General features: G+C 37.7%; 1 protein-coding gene across 1 annotated transcript; it reads right to left on the bottom strand.

Moving 5' to 3' along the window:
• LOC109716964 (putative disease resistance protein RGA4) lies at positions 6671-12587 on the bottom strand. The gene is made up of 2 exons (XM_020242591.1): positions 9795-12587; positions 6671-9357 (listed from the first exon to the last, which is right to left on the bottom strand). The coding sequence occupies exons 1-2, from the start codon at positions 12528-12530 to the stop codon at positions 8455-8457; spliced, it is 3639 nt and encodes a 1212-aa protein (XP_020098180.1). The 5' UTR covers positions 12531-12587; the 3' UTR covers positions 6671-8454.

Below are 17113 nucleotides of genomic sequence, written 5' to 3'. Positions count from 1 at the left end.
TATATATTACATTAAATATAAATTTTTTAAATACAAATTTAAATATAACATCAAATATTTATTTATACATTATATATAATACAAAATAACTTAAGGTTCGAGTCGGGTTCGGATCCGATTCTGGTTCGGGTCGGGTATAATCAAAATTCATACACGAATCTAAATCCGTCGGATTTTCGTTTTTGATATCTATATCTAAAACAATATCTATTTAACATCTGGAAAGTTCATTCCGTTCGGGTTTGGATTTTTGAGAGAAAGGTAGCATGCTACCCGCTTCGTTTATTTTTTTTAGAAATAACTTAGCTGAAAATGTGAATCGACTAGAATTCGAACTTGGGACTTTGGGTACCAATCACCAAGCCCTTTTGCCACTTGCGCCAGGGACAGTCGGTGCATGTGATATTTTAATTCTTGAACTTTAATACATTATAATTTCTATTTCAAATTATTAGGCCTGTCATACTTTAGTCTTAGAACTTTAATTAGTCGATTTTTAGTCGTCGAACTTTAATTTGTTGTAATTTTAAGCTCGAACTATTGGGCGAGTGGCACTTAAGTCCTCAAACATTAATTAGTCGGCTTTTAGTCAACAAATTTTAATTCGTTGTAATTTTTGGCTCGAACTATCAGACGCATGATACTTTAATTCTCAAACTTTAATTAGTTACAATTTTTATCTTGAACTGCCAGACATATCAAGTGAAAATTACAGCGCATTAAGATTTGAGGAGTAAAGTGTCGCCTGTTCATAATTTGAGGACAAAAAGTGTAATTTACCCTAAATATTATTAATAGGTGGTACACCACACTTCCAAAATCCAATGATAGATGTCCTACATCCACCATTGTAGAGAGATTGTGTGCTCACACAAAGAAAATACAATAAAAAAAAACATTCATTTTGTATTTGTAATTCCGTAAAAACTATTGTCTATAATTTTGCGGCCTCACTAAAAAAGTACTCAACTAAAAAAGTTGTTAAATTTTATTTAAAATAATAAATTTATTAACAATAATATAGAGATTGCTGAGAAAAAATAAAAAAAAATGATAATATCTATGAGAAAAGAAGATAATATAAGGTGGAAAAAAAATTTAAAATACAGTGTAGGATTTGATAAGATATAAGAATATAATGGTGTCTTTGAAAAAAATAACATTACAATATAGCAAATAAAAATAATACTAAAGTATAGTATAGTCAAGTATATTTAAGCCTACAAAAATAGGTATAAATTTTGGATAAAACAAGGCCAATTTGCATAAAGAATCCACTAATTTTGCGCTTTTGCAAAAGTGGGCCACCTTTTTCGATTTTGCATATTTGGACCGAATTTTCAGCAAACTGACCAAAATATCCTTACACATTTTTCTCTCTCCTCTTTTTTTCTCTCGTTATTTTTTTCTTTCTCTTCCCAGAGAGCGGCGGAGGCGAAGGCGGAGGCAGAGGCGGAGGCGGAGGCAGTTCGCTTCGATTTTGTCCGGCGCATCCTTACCCTCGCCCGCGTAACCCCGCCTTCCTCACCTTCGACCCCGCCGAGGCCGCGCTGTGATTTATTTTTTTCCCCTCTCCAACCCTCCTCCACCGCCTTCGACGACGCCTATCTCAACCTCTCTCGCTCTTTCCCTCTCCCTCCTCTTTCGTCTCCTCCGCCGCTTCCAACGATGACGCCTCTCCGCCGACATAGGTGCCGCGGAGGTCGTTGCGGCGCCGCAGCCTTGGAGCGGGGGGTCTTTAGCAGCGTCGTCGCCAACACTATGGCCGTTGGCGGAGAGGCGCGACAAAAAAAAGTTGTAGAAGAAGGAAGAAGACAAAAAGTAAAGAAAAAAATTATATAAGAATGAAGAAGAATATGAAATTGTACTGTTAAAATAAGGTTACACTGTTTTAAAATAAATTTGCACTGTTTTAATGAAAATTGTTGTCATGCCCTGGGTTACACGTTCCCCGGGCACGCCGATAAATCCGCCGTATACAAAGGAATTTCTCCTGTATACGAAGCGACAGCTATACCTGTAAACCGTACAATACGACAAACAGTAGTATAGAGCTGTTAGAGTAAACAGAAACTAAACAAACGGAGTTCCATGTATATAGTCCAATAACCAAAAATACAGAGCTACTCGCACTGGCGAGTTAAGTATACTATGTATATGAACTCAAAACAAAACATCTACCTGCAGTAGGGGCACCTCTAGCTCGGCACGTCTGGTAGGGCTCTAACTCGCGACGCCCTTGCCTCGATCCTAATCTGCGACAGCAGCAGCCAAAGACGATGGCTCTGCAAAAACAGAGGGTAATAACAGGGCGTGGGAACTACTATAAAAACAGGTAGTCCTCAGTGGGTGCCGCCCTCAACAATATCGGTCCACCCACTAAGTCTACAGAACGGAGCAAAGATAGTAGTAAATGTAGGAATAAAATATACCACTATGAATCACTACACTATCATGCTCTACACTAACCAACTGTAGGAAATATCAAATCTGACCCAATCCAATCGGGACTGTAGGTCTACCCGTCCCTGGGACTGTGAACACACCCGTCCCTGCCCAGTTGTCACTATCTAACTACCTCCACACTACTAGTCTGTGGAGAGCAAGTCCAACCGGCATGAGCGACACCAACGCGAAAGTATAGCGCTCGTCTCCGGAGTGGCACTCGTGGGAGCTACCCAACCGAGTATGCAGCGTATCTCTGTCGAGCTCAATCAGATTCTCAAAAGCCAAAGTCCAGTGACCGACTCAAACTGGTCTAACAACCAACAGGTAATATCCGTTCGGCACAATCCAACGCCAAAAAGGCGATACGGGTCCACCGTCAACCCCGACGGCACCCAACAGTCCGAAACAGCCTAAACGCTATTTTAAAAATTCACTCGGCATCCCCGCACGAGTGTAACTGAAATCTAAACTACCTGGAATTCTCAATATGATGATACTGCAATAGTATAAAATCATACAACGGCCCCTAGGGTTAAATCAGGTAGTTTAACATATGCCGATCGTTATCGCATTTTCTCCTAAGTCGAATCCAAGTCCAACATGTATATTTATGGTTACAAGTCATGTTCTCAATGCTGATTATTTTTAGCCGTGATACGATCAACAACCTGAGCTACAACATGATTTACCAGAACCCGAAAATCAAACATGTCGACTAATATATACTTAGGAATAAACCGATGTAACCTACCTCGAACGCTAAACCCCGGCAGCAAGGAGGTCACCAAAAATCTCCAAATCCACTGGAAAAACCAGGGTGTCCAGCTCAAGTTCGAAATCGCCCTGCACACATCGCAACGAAGAACTCCAACTCAAATTCTGTCCAAAACACAGCAGCAGAGGAGAACATAATTTCGATCCAGCTAACCTTCAACAAATCCAGAAAATAAGGGCTTCGTGGATTCCTCTCGAAGTCATGAATCCAACGAACCAAGTCCCGTCGAAATCCGACGTTCCTATGCCGAGTACGAGCCGAAACACTGACGGTTGATGCTGAAAATTAGTAAAATCAGCACGCGAGCTCAAAACCGTGCGTTCAAGTAATCCAAGGAGGAAAGTTAGGTACTCACCTCGACAGCGAATCCAACGTCGGTGCGACGTCGAGGACGGCGAAAACACCCCCTCGCCCAGCCTCCTCGCGATGTAACGGCCGCAACCGTATGCTTGAATGGCTTCGCGGCACGACGTCGACGTGGAAATCGAGCTCCGCGGCACGACCCGAGCTCCTCCTTGCTTCTTCGGCCGAATGGAGAGAGCGACTTAATTACAGAAGTGCATGCACACCCTCTAAATAGATAAGCATGCAATGCATGCATGGGGCACGTGGCATCCATATATATATATATATAAGGATACTACAATTGTACTATTTGATATAGAAATTACACTCTTTTGGAATGAGTTTTACACTCTTTAGGGTAACGTTACACTATTTAGGAGAATTTTGCACCATTTCTTTTTCTTTTCTTTTGTCTTCTTCTTCTTCTTCTTTTCTTCCCCTGATGCCTGCCCGCCCGACCTGAGGCCCCGAAGCGGGGAGGCGCCCTTGTCGCCGGCGACTTCTAGGGTAGTTGGCGGCCCCGAAGCCCGCCGGCGGGTTCGTCCTCGTCACTGGTGACCTCCGCGGCGAGGCCTACATGAGTGTGGCGGCACGATCGGCCCCGCGTGGGGAGGCGCTCCTAATCTCACGACGGGAGCACGTGGCGATGGGGTGGGACGTTCGAAGCGGTGTGCCGTCATACACGACCTCATCGCTGGAGGAGACCTCGGGCCGAGCGGGCGGGCGGGAGGTAGCAGCGGAAGAATAAAAAGAAGAAGAAAAGAAAGAGAAAAAGAAAAGGAAAAGAAATGGTACAAAATTCTCCTAAATAGTGCAACGTTAGCCTAAAGAGTGTAAAATCCATTCCAAAAGAGTGAAATTTTTATATCAAATAGTGCAATTTTCATTTAAACGGTGCAAATTTATTTTAAAATAGTGTAATCTTATTTTAATAGTATAATTTTATTTTTTTCCTCCTTATATAATTTTTGGTCTTTGTTTTTTTCTTCTACAATTTTGTTTTGTCACGCCTCTCTGCCAACAGCCACAGTGCCGGTGACGACGCCGCTAAAGACCCCCCCACTCCGAGGCTGCGGCGCCGCAGCGACCTCTGCGGCGCCGATGTCGACGGAGAGGCTGCGTCGTCGGAGGCGGCGGAGGAGGCGAAGGAGGAGGGAGAGGGAAAGGGCGAGAAGGGCGAGAGAGGCGTCGTCGTCGAAGGCGGTGGAGGAGGGTCGGAGAGGGGGAAAAAAAAAATCGCAGCGCGGCTTCGGCAGGGTCGGAGGAGAGGAAGGCGGGGGTACGCGGGCGAGGGTAAGGATGCGCCGAACAAAAGCGAAGCTGGCTGCCTCCGCCTCTGCCTCCGCCACTCTCTGGGAAGAGAAAGAAAAAAGAACGAGAGAAAAAGAAAAGGGGAGAGAGTAAAAGGTACAACGGTATTTTGGTTAGTTTGCTGAAAATCCAGCCCGAATCTGTAAAATCGGAAAAGGTGGCCCATTTTTACAAAAGCGCAAAACTAGTGGATTTTTTATGCAAATTGGCCTAAAAACAAATAACGACCCTTGTCTCTTACCTTGATTGGAGTTTTGATTTAGGAAATTGATTTTGATTATATTTTCACATACCTTCGTAAGTGAGGGAGGAGCAAGTGCAATGCGGCAAATTATTATCTGCACCTCCTGGTGTGGAAGTATAAATCTATACACCACATCTCTAAAATGGAAAAATGTTTTAGAATTGCAAAAATTAAAATCTAACTCATTGAACGTGTCCTAAGCCAAAATTAATTTTTCCTTTAATAGAGCGTCTGATATCTTGTTTTTCAAAATCTAATTCTAATTCTTAGAAGTAATTTTCTGATTTTAATCGGAAGTCGTTAAAACCTGCTTCCGAATCCAATTTTGAACTCAAATTTTAAGATTAAATTTTAATGTGATTTCAAAATTTAAATTTTAAATTTTAAACTCTAAATTTTAAATTTCAAATTTCAAGCTATAAATTTTAATTTTCAAAATTTTTGAATTTAGATATTAATTTTTGGATTTTGAATCTCAAATTTGAAATTTAAAATTTGAAATTTGAAATTTTAATTAAGCTAAAATTTAAATTTTGATGCATGAAATTTGAAATTTTTTTTTTTTTTCAAATTTTACGATTTCTTCCTCTTTCTCTACTACAATACATTTTCAAATATAATTTTTTTTTTAATCTACTCGTTTTAGATAATTTTAGATTAAATTTATTAGACCAAATATATACCGTGTGGTGCATATAGCGTATGCATACACCGGGTACAGGCAACTGTTTCTCGTTGCATAATCTTGTGTTTTGTAACACATAAACTGAGTAAAATAGTTTTTAAGAGATATTAAATTATAGACAAATAAAGTTAAATATAACGTCACAAATTTGAATTTAAAATTTTATGTTGAGTTTTAATTTACAAATAAAATTCAAAATATGATCATGATTTTAATTTAAATTTAAAGTGAAATTCAACTTTAAAAATAAATTCAAATATTAAGACTAAATATGACTTTTTAGCTAAGCTTCCACTTTTGATAACTTCCGAATTTTTTGAGCCCAAGTCAAAAAAGTAAGATTTAATTATAATTCACTTTATCAGCTCACTTTGGTAAAGTGACTTTTATATTTATTTTTATTAACTAAACAATCAATAAGACGTTACTTTTCAAAAATGCCATTTTCGGTGCTTTATTTACGATCGACCAAACATGCTCTAAGTAAAATAATTCAAAAAAAAAGTTTTAAGAGGGTGTAAATTTTTTTTTAAAAAAAGAAACTGTTCAATGCAGCGTACTATACAGTATCTACAGAAAAGGAAGACTCAAATGCATTAATGTTCAGAAAATCAGAATCAAAACTAAATTTATACAGATCGAAGACTGAACTGAACATGAACAACAATTGCGAAAAATGATCCCACATCGTCAAAATTCTGAAGCTCGTTATTTTACTTAAATTAAGCAAATGCAATCACTTTAACCAGCAAATAAATTGCCATAAGTAATGTAATTAATTAAAGACGCTAATCACATTACATGTAGTAGTCTTATTCCAATCCTGCACCAAGAAATATAGGAGAGAATGTACACAAAGCAGTAGAACTTTTAACCATCCTCCGTAATAGACTATAGTAATAGGAGTGTTTTTAAATCATACACCACCTAGAATATAAAGAAAATAGAAATACATAGGCCGTTTATTTTGGTCTTGTTACATTCCTACATATGGAGAAATCAACAGAGTGTTTAATTCGTTCTCGCACCACCAATTCACCAAACATAGAAAATAAGCAGTAACACCTCAGTTTTTGTGTATTTTCAATATTTAATGAAACTGAAGTGCTGTTAAAAAGTGTAAATAAACTGGAAGTAAGATGCCGCGGGATAAGATTGCAAGTTGATGCTTGCTGTAGCGTAGCCGTCATTTTTCCTCTTACGATGAGTCGACAGAGTCTTATCGCCAGAGCATCCACCAAATCTACTACGAATGTTGATACAACCTGCACTAAAAACTGGAAAAAAAAGTTTCAAAAAACTTGAAGTATGACTTATACTGCTGAAATTGAGTTCAGAAGTTTAACCTGCAGGTGCCTATTATTCTGCTAAAAAATAAACAATAATAATTTGAAACACATTGTAAAGCAATGTTTAACAACTTCATTGGATAATACACAAGACAAAACAACCTTATGACCAGGCTATGAGATTTGCTATTGGTACAGGCATCAAACACAAAATTATCTTTAATATATACGCATATAAATTGAGGGGAAACAAAATTGAAGCATTTAATCTCCCTGCCGCAAAAGAGGGCAATGTCTTTCTTAAAGATTTTACATCAGTTTGGCTGCTACACACACACAAAACGCATGGAATCTTACTTTGATCCTGCACCAACAAAACTGAAGAACACAAGCATGCAGCAAGAAATTAGTTTTTTTCTCGTAATCTTATGAATAAATTGATAGACCATGACCATATATGGGAGCCATATATGAGTCCAGTACTAATTAAATAGACGAACATAAGCAGTAAGAGTTTAGCCATCTTTTTGCTCCTACAATGAAATTGATAGACTACAATATTAGTTTTTTTTTTTCAACTCATGCACTGAAAAACAAAAAACAGAGAGAATAAGTAATTAAATAGTATGATTTTAATCTTGTTTTTAGCCTGATAAGGAAAAAATAGATCTGAGCGCCAATAAGGAGTCCTAATCCTTACATGTTCCTGCACTACCAAAATAGAACGTAAGCAGCAAAACTGTACTCTTGTTTTATATTTTTGAAAAAATTGAGAGAAATATATACAGGAGTGCCATACCATTACTATAGCCCTGCACCAAGAAATTTAACAAACTTAAAAAGCTTTTGTCACGCTTCTCTTATGTTCTAACTCATGAGCAAGACTTCAGTCTTATTTGCACCTCTAGAGAGAAATTACTGCGTAATTAGTCATATTTAACTTTAGAATGCAACTGATATGGTAGCAACAAATGTAGTATTCATTACATTGTTTGTTTTACAAGACCAATCCGTCCTGTGAGCATAACATCATGTATTAATCACAGGGCGCAATTAATTAGCGCTATATTCCCTTATTATGTATCCAAACCATAAAGTATAAGGGTAAGAACATATACAAAATTCCTAATGGAGGATGCTAATTAAAGACGAACCTGATTGCTCTTGCATTATCTGAGAAAAAAAGGTAAGTAATCCTGAAACAAATTAGATAACCTTGTTAATTAAGATCGAACGAGATGCAGCTCATTAAAATCGAAATGAATTGCGTTAATCGCAGAGAGTAGCAGGGGCGAGATGAAGGGTGGTAAAGTAAACATACAAAATGCATCATCATCATCACCTCTGCAAATGCTAGCTATTTAATTATCTTGCAAGGGATGTGGGCAATCTTGGGCCAATCAAGGCCTATATTCTCATGGCATCGCTCCTCCAACACAGGGTGACACCCATAAATGAGTAGAGTACGCAGTGAAGTAGGCAGACCTGGAAGAGACTGGATGAGATTAGCATTCAGTACTTCTAAACACTCGAGGGAGCACAGTTTTGTCATGCTCTGGGGGAGGGACTGAAGGGAGCTTGCATTCCATATTCGTAAAAATTTGAGGGCAGCGTGATTTTGTAGTAGCCATTCCTCAGGTAAGCTGGTGAGTTGTGAAGCATTAGAGAAAGTGAAATGGCTGATGGAAGAGAGACTTCTTAATGGCTCCATGAGCAGGAGCGCATGGTGGTCAATTGATAGTCTACCATTCTTCAAAAAGCAGTCCACTACTGCATTCCGTTTTTGGCCGACATCGTTTGGGAACGGAGGCTGCAGCAGCAGGGCAACGTCAATTAGCTTGTCACACCCTCTAATTTCTAAAGAACGGAGGGATACGAGAGCTGGTATTCCACCAAATGATGACAGTTCTTTGCAGTTCTTTATCACTAAAGAGGAAAGCATCGTCCACCGTGCACACACTTGTGCTGGGGGAAGGGATGTTATGCTTGCGCAATTGACTAATTTCAACTTAGTAAGAGAGGTTAAATCTGCTGACCACAGCAGTGGCGCCTCAAGGTCGCCACATGACCCAATAGTGAGATGATTGAGTATAGAGGGCAGTTGGATGTCTGAGATCCCACGTTTTGTCAACTTCGGGCAATTTACTATATGCAATAATTTTATGGCTTTGAATTTCCCAAAAAACTCTGGTGGAACATATTCGAGCTTCTCACATTGTTTGATGACTAACTTTTCAAGAGCCTGAAAATGTTCTTGCTGCTGCAAGAAAGAAAAGATGTAAAAGATATTTAAGTCCGGGCAATCACAGCTATGCAAATTCGAATTGGTGTTTTCATATAAGGGTAAACTTCAAATTGCCACCGTGTGATTTAACTTATTTTCACCTTGCCACCTTGCGGTTCAAAAAGTTTTACTTGGCCCTCCTGTTGTTTAATTTTTATTTCATCAAAAAAATTCTATATAAAATAGCGTGCCAAATTAAAAATGTGAAAAAAAAATCAAAGGATAGCAAAGTGAAAAATGAACTAAACCAAAGGAGGCAAAGTGTAACTTTTTGAACCACGGGATGACAAAGTGAAAATAGGCTATACCACGGGGGGGAGGGGGCAAAGTGATACTTTTTGAACTACAGGGGGGCAAGTGAAAATAAGCTAAACCTCGGAAGAAATTTGACGTTTATAAAGTAAATCACTTACATTGTTGTTTGCGTAATCCTGATTTATTGTTGGAAGAGCGGTCAAGCCGACATTTGAAATTTGCAATCGTCTTAGACTATAAGGCAGAGTAGGAATTTCCCTCAAATTAGGGCAGTTAGTTATATCCATATAATGAAGTTGAGGAAACATGCACGCATCATCTACTCCAATCCACTCCTCCAAGTTAGGCATGTCCCATAACAGCAACTCCTTCAACGATGGAAAGGCATATCCACTGCTGCTTTTGATGATGCTTTTGATGAATGAACAATCTATTTGCTTTATTGCATGCAGTCTTGACAAGCGAAGATATTGGAGCAAAGAAAACTGCCCGAGAGGCGGGAGGTGCTCCCATCCTTTACAATCAATCAGTTCGATGGATGTTAAGTTGACAAGAGACAAATTTGTCATCCAACATGGAGATTTAGCACCTTGGTATTGTTTGATGCGCATTTTCTTGAGATTGATATGTGGGCAGAGGTTATTGAGGAGCTGCTCATCTGCCTCTGCACTATTGGAGTGGTCTGCGGACCATTCTAATGATAGTGATTTGAGATATTCTTTCTCATTCAACTTGGCCTCAATGGCTTCTTCAGAAGTCCTTACATTTTCAAGTCCTCTAATACATAGATGGCAAAGGTCTCTTAGGTTCTTTAGTTCACCAATTTTGTAACCACTCTCCTCTCGAACAATAAAATTTTGTAATTTGTCGATGAAGGGTAATTTGCTAATATAAGGAATATTTTGTATCACATCATCGGAAACATCTAATGAACGCAAATTGACCAAGTTGGTCAAGCCATCATATACAATACTTCCACTCATAATTTTCCATAGTGAAAGAGATAGGTAGCGGAGGTGTATCAAGCTACTAAGTGCATCGGGCAGTTTATGAGGGTCAAACTTCACATCTAAGATCAATAAGCGTAACTTTTTAAACCCTTTTATAACCTCGAAAAATTCAAGTGCATGATCTGCATTATGCTTATTATCCTCCCTAACAGAAATGACTAGAGTGCGCACGTTCTTAAGATTGGAGATCTCTCTGATAGAAAGAAGATTGACTGTTTCAACAGATAAATGTCGAACTGTCCGTGGAATAGTAATTCCTGCAACATCACCTCCTACTCTGATGCATTCTCCTAGAGAAACAGATTGTGTTAGGTCATGCAGTAGATCGTGCATAAAATACTCTTTAGTAATTTTTAACCCATTATCACTGGTTTTGCAAGTAAAGAATGATTTTTTTGTCAGAAGATTTAAATACTCATTTCCGATATCCTCTGGCCTTTGCCTGCCACAAATAGATTGCGGAATCAGACCTGAACCAAGCCACATATTGACCAACTTGTTCCTCTTAAACATATGATCCTGTGGAAATAAACTACAATATCTAAAGCAGAGTTGTAAGTTTGTGGGTAAGTGATCGTAGCTTAATCTCAAAACTGTCATGATGCCGTCCTTTCCTTGTTGTAATTTCATGATGTCTTCTTCCAAGATTTTCTTCCAATATTCATAGTCCATGTAGGAGTTCAGCATTCCTCCCATGACCTTTATTGCTAGTGGGCATCCTCCAAGTTTCTTCGCTATATGTTCACCAATCGGTTGCAAGTTTCTATAATAATCAGGGTTCACACCAAGGAATGCATGCTTATTGAAAAGCGACATATAGTCGCTCTCCTCCAACTCATTTAGATTTAATGATTGCCGTTTGCATTTCATCACTTTTGCCGCCATATTCGCAACTGAACCCATTCGAGTTGTCAACAGGATCTTGCTTCCTCTCTGTCCGAATTTCAAAGGAGCAACCAATTTCTCCCACTCCGTCATTTTATCATCGTTCCAAACATCATCCAGTATGAGTAGAAACTTATTCGACGTTAGTTTTTGTTTAAGATTCTCATGGAGTGCATGTAGACTCTTGTCGCCAAAATTCTCATTACTTACACATTCTAAAATCTTTCTTGTTATCACAGTTACATCGAAATCCTGAGAAATGCAAACCCACATAATCGGGTCGAAGTACTCTCGCACCCTTTCGTCGCAATAGACTAGTTGAGCAAGAGTAGTCTTCCCGAGCCCACCCATACCAACAATTGTAAAAGCGGAGACATCAACATCGGCATCTCTCGATTTGATCAGCCATTCGACTATCAGGCCTGTCTCCTTGTCTCGTCCGAGCACCTCACTTTTGATTACCAAGGAGCTAGTCTCGCGAGCATTCTTGATTTCCTCGAGCTTTTGACGCTTAACACTAGGACCATATAACCCAGCAACAAGTTGAACTAGTGGCCCCATGCCGGCAACGACCCTATCTAACCCCTTGACGGCCTCCCTCAACCGCTTCAATGTGCCTTTGCTAAATTTACGATCAACAAAATGGTCAAACTTTTTCTTGCATTTAGAGAAAATGCCACGCACCTTGTCATCTCGATCTCGTACAGTCTTCTTCAGCTCGTAGTACTCCAGCTCGTCGAGCACGTCCTCCGCGTTCTCCACAGCATCTCTGAGCTGCCACAGCCACGTATCCAGCGCCTCGTTCTGCTCTGCAATCGACGCCGCCTCCTCTACGGCAGTCAAGACTGTCTGGATCTGCGGAAGGGCCAGCTGCAGCCTTTCCAGCTCGTCCCGCACGCCTCGCAGCGCCGGGTAAGCTTTGATGTAGGAAAAGCATGTATCAACGAGCTTCCCGATGATCGCCGACGCCAACGATCCGGCTATGAAAGTTAAAGCCATATCAATCCTCCGAACGGCTCTAACTCGATCTACTACTCCAACACTATTCAGGCAATTGATCGATAGAGAACGTGAATAGAGAGATGGTCAAACAATTAATTACTTGGGTATATAGCAATGAATGCTTATTTATTTTACGCCAAGTTGCTGAAAAGAGAAAAAAAAATAGTTTGGAAGACTTATGTGACAGCACAGCACAGCAAATTTGGCAGGCTGGCTGCGTGCATCGATACCGGCGGCCGAGCATCTTTTACTTGCTTCTGCACTCCAATTAATATTCCACTGCTCAAAGAGAAAAAAAGAAAAATTATTTAGAGAGAATGCCACGCACGTCGTCATCTCGATCTTGTACCGTCTTCTCTAGCTCGTAGTAGTCCAGCTCGTCGAGCACGTCCTCCGCACACTCCGCGGCATCTCTGAGCTGCCACAGCCACGTATCCAGCGCCTTGTTCTGCGCCGTGACCGGCGCGCCCCCCTCGACCGCAATCAAGACTGCCTGGACCTGCGGAAGGGCGTGCTGCAGCCGTTCGACCTCGTCCTGCATGCCGCCGGCCGCCGGGTACACCTCAAGGTAGGATGAGCAAGTGCTAACGAGATTCTCGATGATCGCCGATGCCGCCGATTCGGCCATGAAAGGTAAAGCCGTAATCCTCCGGATAATTAATGAGCTCAGACCACAGCTACTTCACCACTGCAGAGGCAATTCGTCAAACACTTGGAGTGCCAAAAAGATAGATACCGAGGAAAGAGCGAAGCTGAACACAATCACTCTCACTTATTGGGTAATAAATATATACACAGCATGCAGACAAGAAATTAAAAGGAGCATACAGTCATACAGTTTGGGGAAGACTGACATGTGATCGATTTCACATGACTGGAGGAGGTTCTGCCGACTTCTTTGTTTGAGAATTAATCCACGCCCCACTCCTGAGCATACAGGAAATTTTTCCACACTTAATTTCTAAACAAACTTTTCCACACTTCAAGACATTCTAAACAAAATATCTAAAATTTTATCTAAAATTTTATCCAAAAAACGAGTTCCAACCATAATTAGTTAATTCGGATTCGGCAAAAATTCGGTACGGATATAATTCGGATAAAATTTATCTTCTAAATTTTTAAATTCGTTAAAAATACGGCTAAAAAACGGATTCATCAATTATTCGGAAACGTGATTTATACGGATATTATACGTTTACTAATTAAAAATTCGGGATAAAAAATTCGGCTATTAAATTAATTTTTTTTCTCTCAAGATTTATACTATTAGCNCAAGTGAGATATACAAAAAAATATTTAATATTTTATTATTATTAATTACTACTACAGTTTCTACCCGCTGCAAAGCGCGGGCCTCTTCACTAGTATTAATTATTACTAATGGAACTTTAAGATTCATACGGAGTAATATACACCAATAGGGAGGGATACTCAATCTCACTAATTTTGTGCTTATAATAATTGTGTAGCTTTCATATTGAAGTTCATGTTGACGAGGAAGTGAGGGGCACTAATCAATCTTTTTTAACAAGTTAATGGCCAATAATTAATTAACAGAACCGACAAAGTTCGTGGATACAAGGATTAAGGGTTCCATTGTTAACTCAAATTAATTATGGCCAAGGGACCGACAAATTTATGACATTATAGATTGATTAATAAGGAAGAGAGAAATATGGGGTGATGGTATGAACAATCTCATCTGATCTCTATTTTATGTGAGCAAAAATATTAAGACTATTTCTGTATTGTGTTTCATGTAGGTCTTATCTTAATTTGGATAAAACCTTAAATTTTGTCACCACTCATAAAGCTTAATTTGCCGAAATATGATGAGCTAAACTATTGCTTAATAAACATAGTTGAGAAAAAAACCTATGATAAATAAAAGAATATTAATCAGGCAAAATGAATAAAACTTATGCTTATCCACATTACTTTGAGACATTGACTCCAAAATCAATTCCCCCAACTCTCATCCTGAACTTTTTTATAGAGCAATTGAAAATTAAACCTCATAATAAATATATCACGAAATGTAATCAATAAATTTGTACAAAATAGAGATGTCCCATTTGGCCATATGGCCCCTTTTGCGAGTCAAATCCGGCCCAGCCCGGTTCGATGGATTAGGATGGGCCTGAGTTTTGACATAGGCCTGCAAAATTTCGGGCCGGGCACGGATTTTCACTTTTATCGACCGTCCTCGCCCGATTCGGTATTCTCTCTTTCGACCCGATCCAATCCGATCCGGCTTCATCAGCTTATCGTCTCTTATTCAGTTATTCGATCTCTCAATTCGACCCGATCTTTGCTTCGTTTTTTTTTTTTTTTTTAAAAATAGACATAAATTATTTTGCAATTAGGATAATAATTCGTACCGTCGTAAAATTATTCAATTTGGATCACATCATGCCTATTCACTTTTGTGTGTAGACAATTTATTGTTAAAGTTACTTCAAGTAAATTCTATTAAATTTTCTTTATCAAACAGCTCAAATTCCTTTTCCCTAAAATTTTTGATACCTAAATTAGGTGTATTTAATTTATTTATTAGACTTCCGATGTGATCGAAGATCTCTAAGACAAATCAATAAACTTCACAATTAAATTGTTAGTTAAAGTAAAGTAATTGCTATGCTTATACAGTTTTTTTTTTTCCCAGTTTATTTCTTATTTTTTATTTTTTCCTGCTTCCCTATCATAGTTAGTTAATTCGGATTCGGCAAAAATTCGGTACGGGTATAATTCGGATAAAATTCGTTTTCGAATTTTTAAATTCGTTGAAAAATATGGCTAAAAAACGGATTTATCAATTATTCGGATACGTGATTTATACGGATATTATATGTTTACTAATTAAAAATTCGGGATAAAAAATTCGGCTATTAAATTAAATTTTTTTCTCTCAAGATTTATACTATTAGCATAAATATTCATATCTTTTAAAAATATAAGAATAAATAGCTACAAAATTAAGCTAATTAAGTAAAAATTCGAAAAGAAATTCTTTTTTTGGTCTTAGGCGAGGTGTTTGGAAAGATTTTTTTTCTTTTTCCTTTGTGTATTTTACTGTTTTGGGCCAGCCGGCCCAAGAGCCCATGCGGGAGCGCGGGCGGTGCGGGCCTGCGGGGCCTGCGGGCTTGATCCCTTTTTTTGGACCGAATAATTCGGCTCGCCGTATAATACGCGAACACGTATTTTTAGTCAAAAAATCCCCTTTTTTTTTCCTAATTTTTCCCAAAATTTTGAAAATGGCCGTTTAATTCGGATTTTCAAAAATTCGCGAATAATTCGCGAATTAACTAACTATGGTTCCAATGGGTTGGATTTATTTAATACTAAATAGATATCATTTTGGATACATATATAAAAGTCGAAAGCTCGACTAATTTGGATTGAGGTATAAATTTTGTATCCTGAACCCAAACATGACACGAACAGGAATTGATTTTACATAATATAATAAATATAAATATTTGGTGTTTATATTTGAATTTATATTTTAAAACTTTAGATTCAATATAATATATTTGAAAATATGGCAAAATTCCAGAGTTGGAGCTTTTGGGTTCGGATTTTAAATTTTTGGTCAGGTTTGGATTCGAATATAAATTTTTAAAATTTGTCATATTCGAATTTGAATTTAAAATTTTGAGCTTGGTAGTGATGTGATGATCGGATTCAGACTCTTTTTAAAACCTGCCTCAAATCTGACCCGCTGACGTTTCCTACACGCTGTCCAACTCATCCGAATCAATGAAAGTCACAATAAAAAAAAAAGAAAAAAGAATTGGCCTGGAAAAAATAAAAGTCACCCACTATACCCTTTTTACTTGTGTGATTGTTTAATTAGTGCTCTGTTTCATAACTTTTAAGTAATCTGGATTAATAAAGCTTTTTTAAAAAAGTTAAAATATATAGACACCTCCCGAGGTTTTAGCCTATTTTGAAATGGCCTCCTACTCTTCTTTTGTTTGAGTTGCACCCCTCAAACTTAGAAACGGTTTAATTTAGGTCCTTCCGTTGGTAATCTTGGAAATTTTGTTAGAATGAAACACCACGAGGGATGCAAATGATCAAAAATTGCTGTTGTTAAAAGGAACAAAAATAACTCTCAATAAAAATTCTTGACAAAAAATGAAGAGGTAATAAGAAAGTATTTTTAGGATCACCCAGCTTGTTCTACCCGTAAAGAGAGAGAGAGAGAGAGAAAATTTTTAATTTATTATAAAATTTAATTTTTTTTAAATTCAAAAATTAAAATTTATAAATTTTAAAATTACAAAATTAAAAATTTTAATTTAAAATTTTTAAAATTTGATATATTATTTTTTTTATATTTAGAACTTAATATTTTGTATTTTTAAATTAAAATTTCATCTTAAATTTAAAGTTCCAAATTTAAAATTTTAATTTTTAAAATTGTAAATTTGAGATTTTAAAATTCTAAATTTTAATTTGAATTTTTAAAATTTTAAAGTTTATATTTAAAATTTTAAAATTTAAATATAAAATATAAAAATTTAAATTTTAATATAAAAAAAAATAATATCATTATTTTTTATTTATAACTA

Source organism: Ananas comosus, linkage group 11, assembly GCF_001540865.1.
Source record: "Ananas comosus cultivar F153 linkage group 11, ASM154086v1, whole genome shotgun sequence".
In the NCBI taxonomy this organism is placed as follows: domain Eukaryota; kingdom Viridiplantae; phylum Streptophyta; class Magnoliopsida; order Poales; family Bromeliaceae; genus Ananas; species Ananas comosus.
The sequence above is the reverse complement of the archived record's forward strand: the minus strand, read 5'-3'. Positions and strand labels throughout refer to the sequence as shown.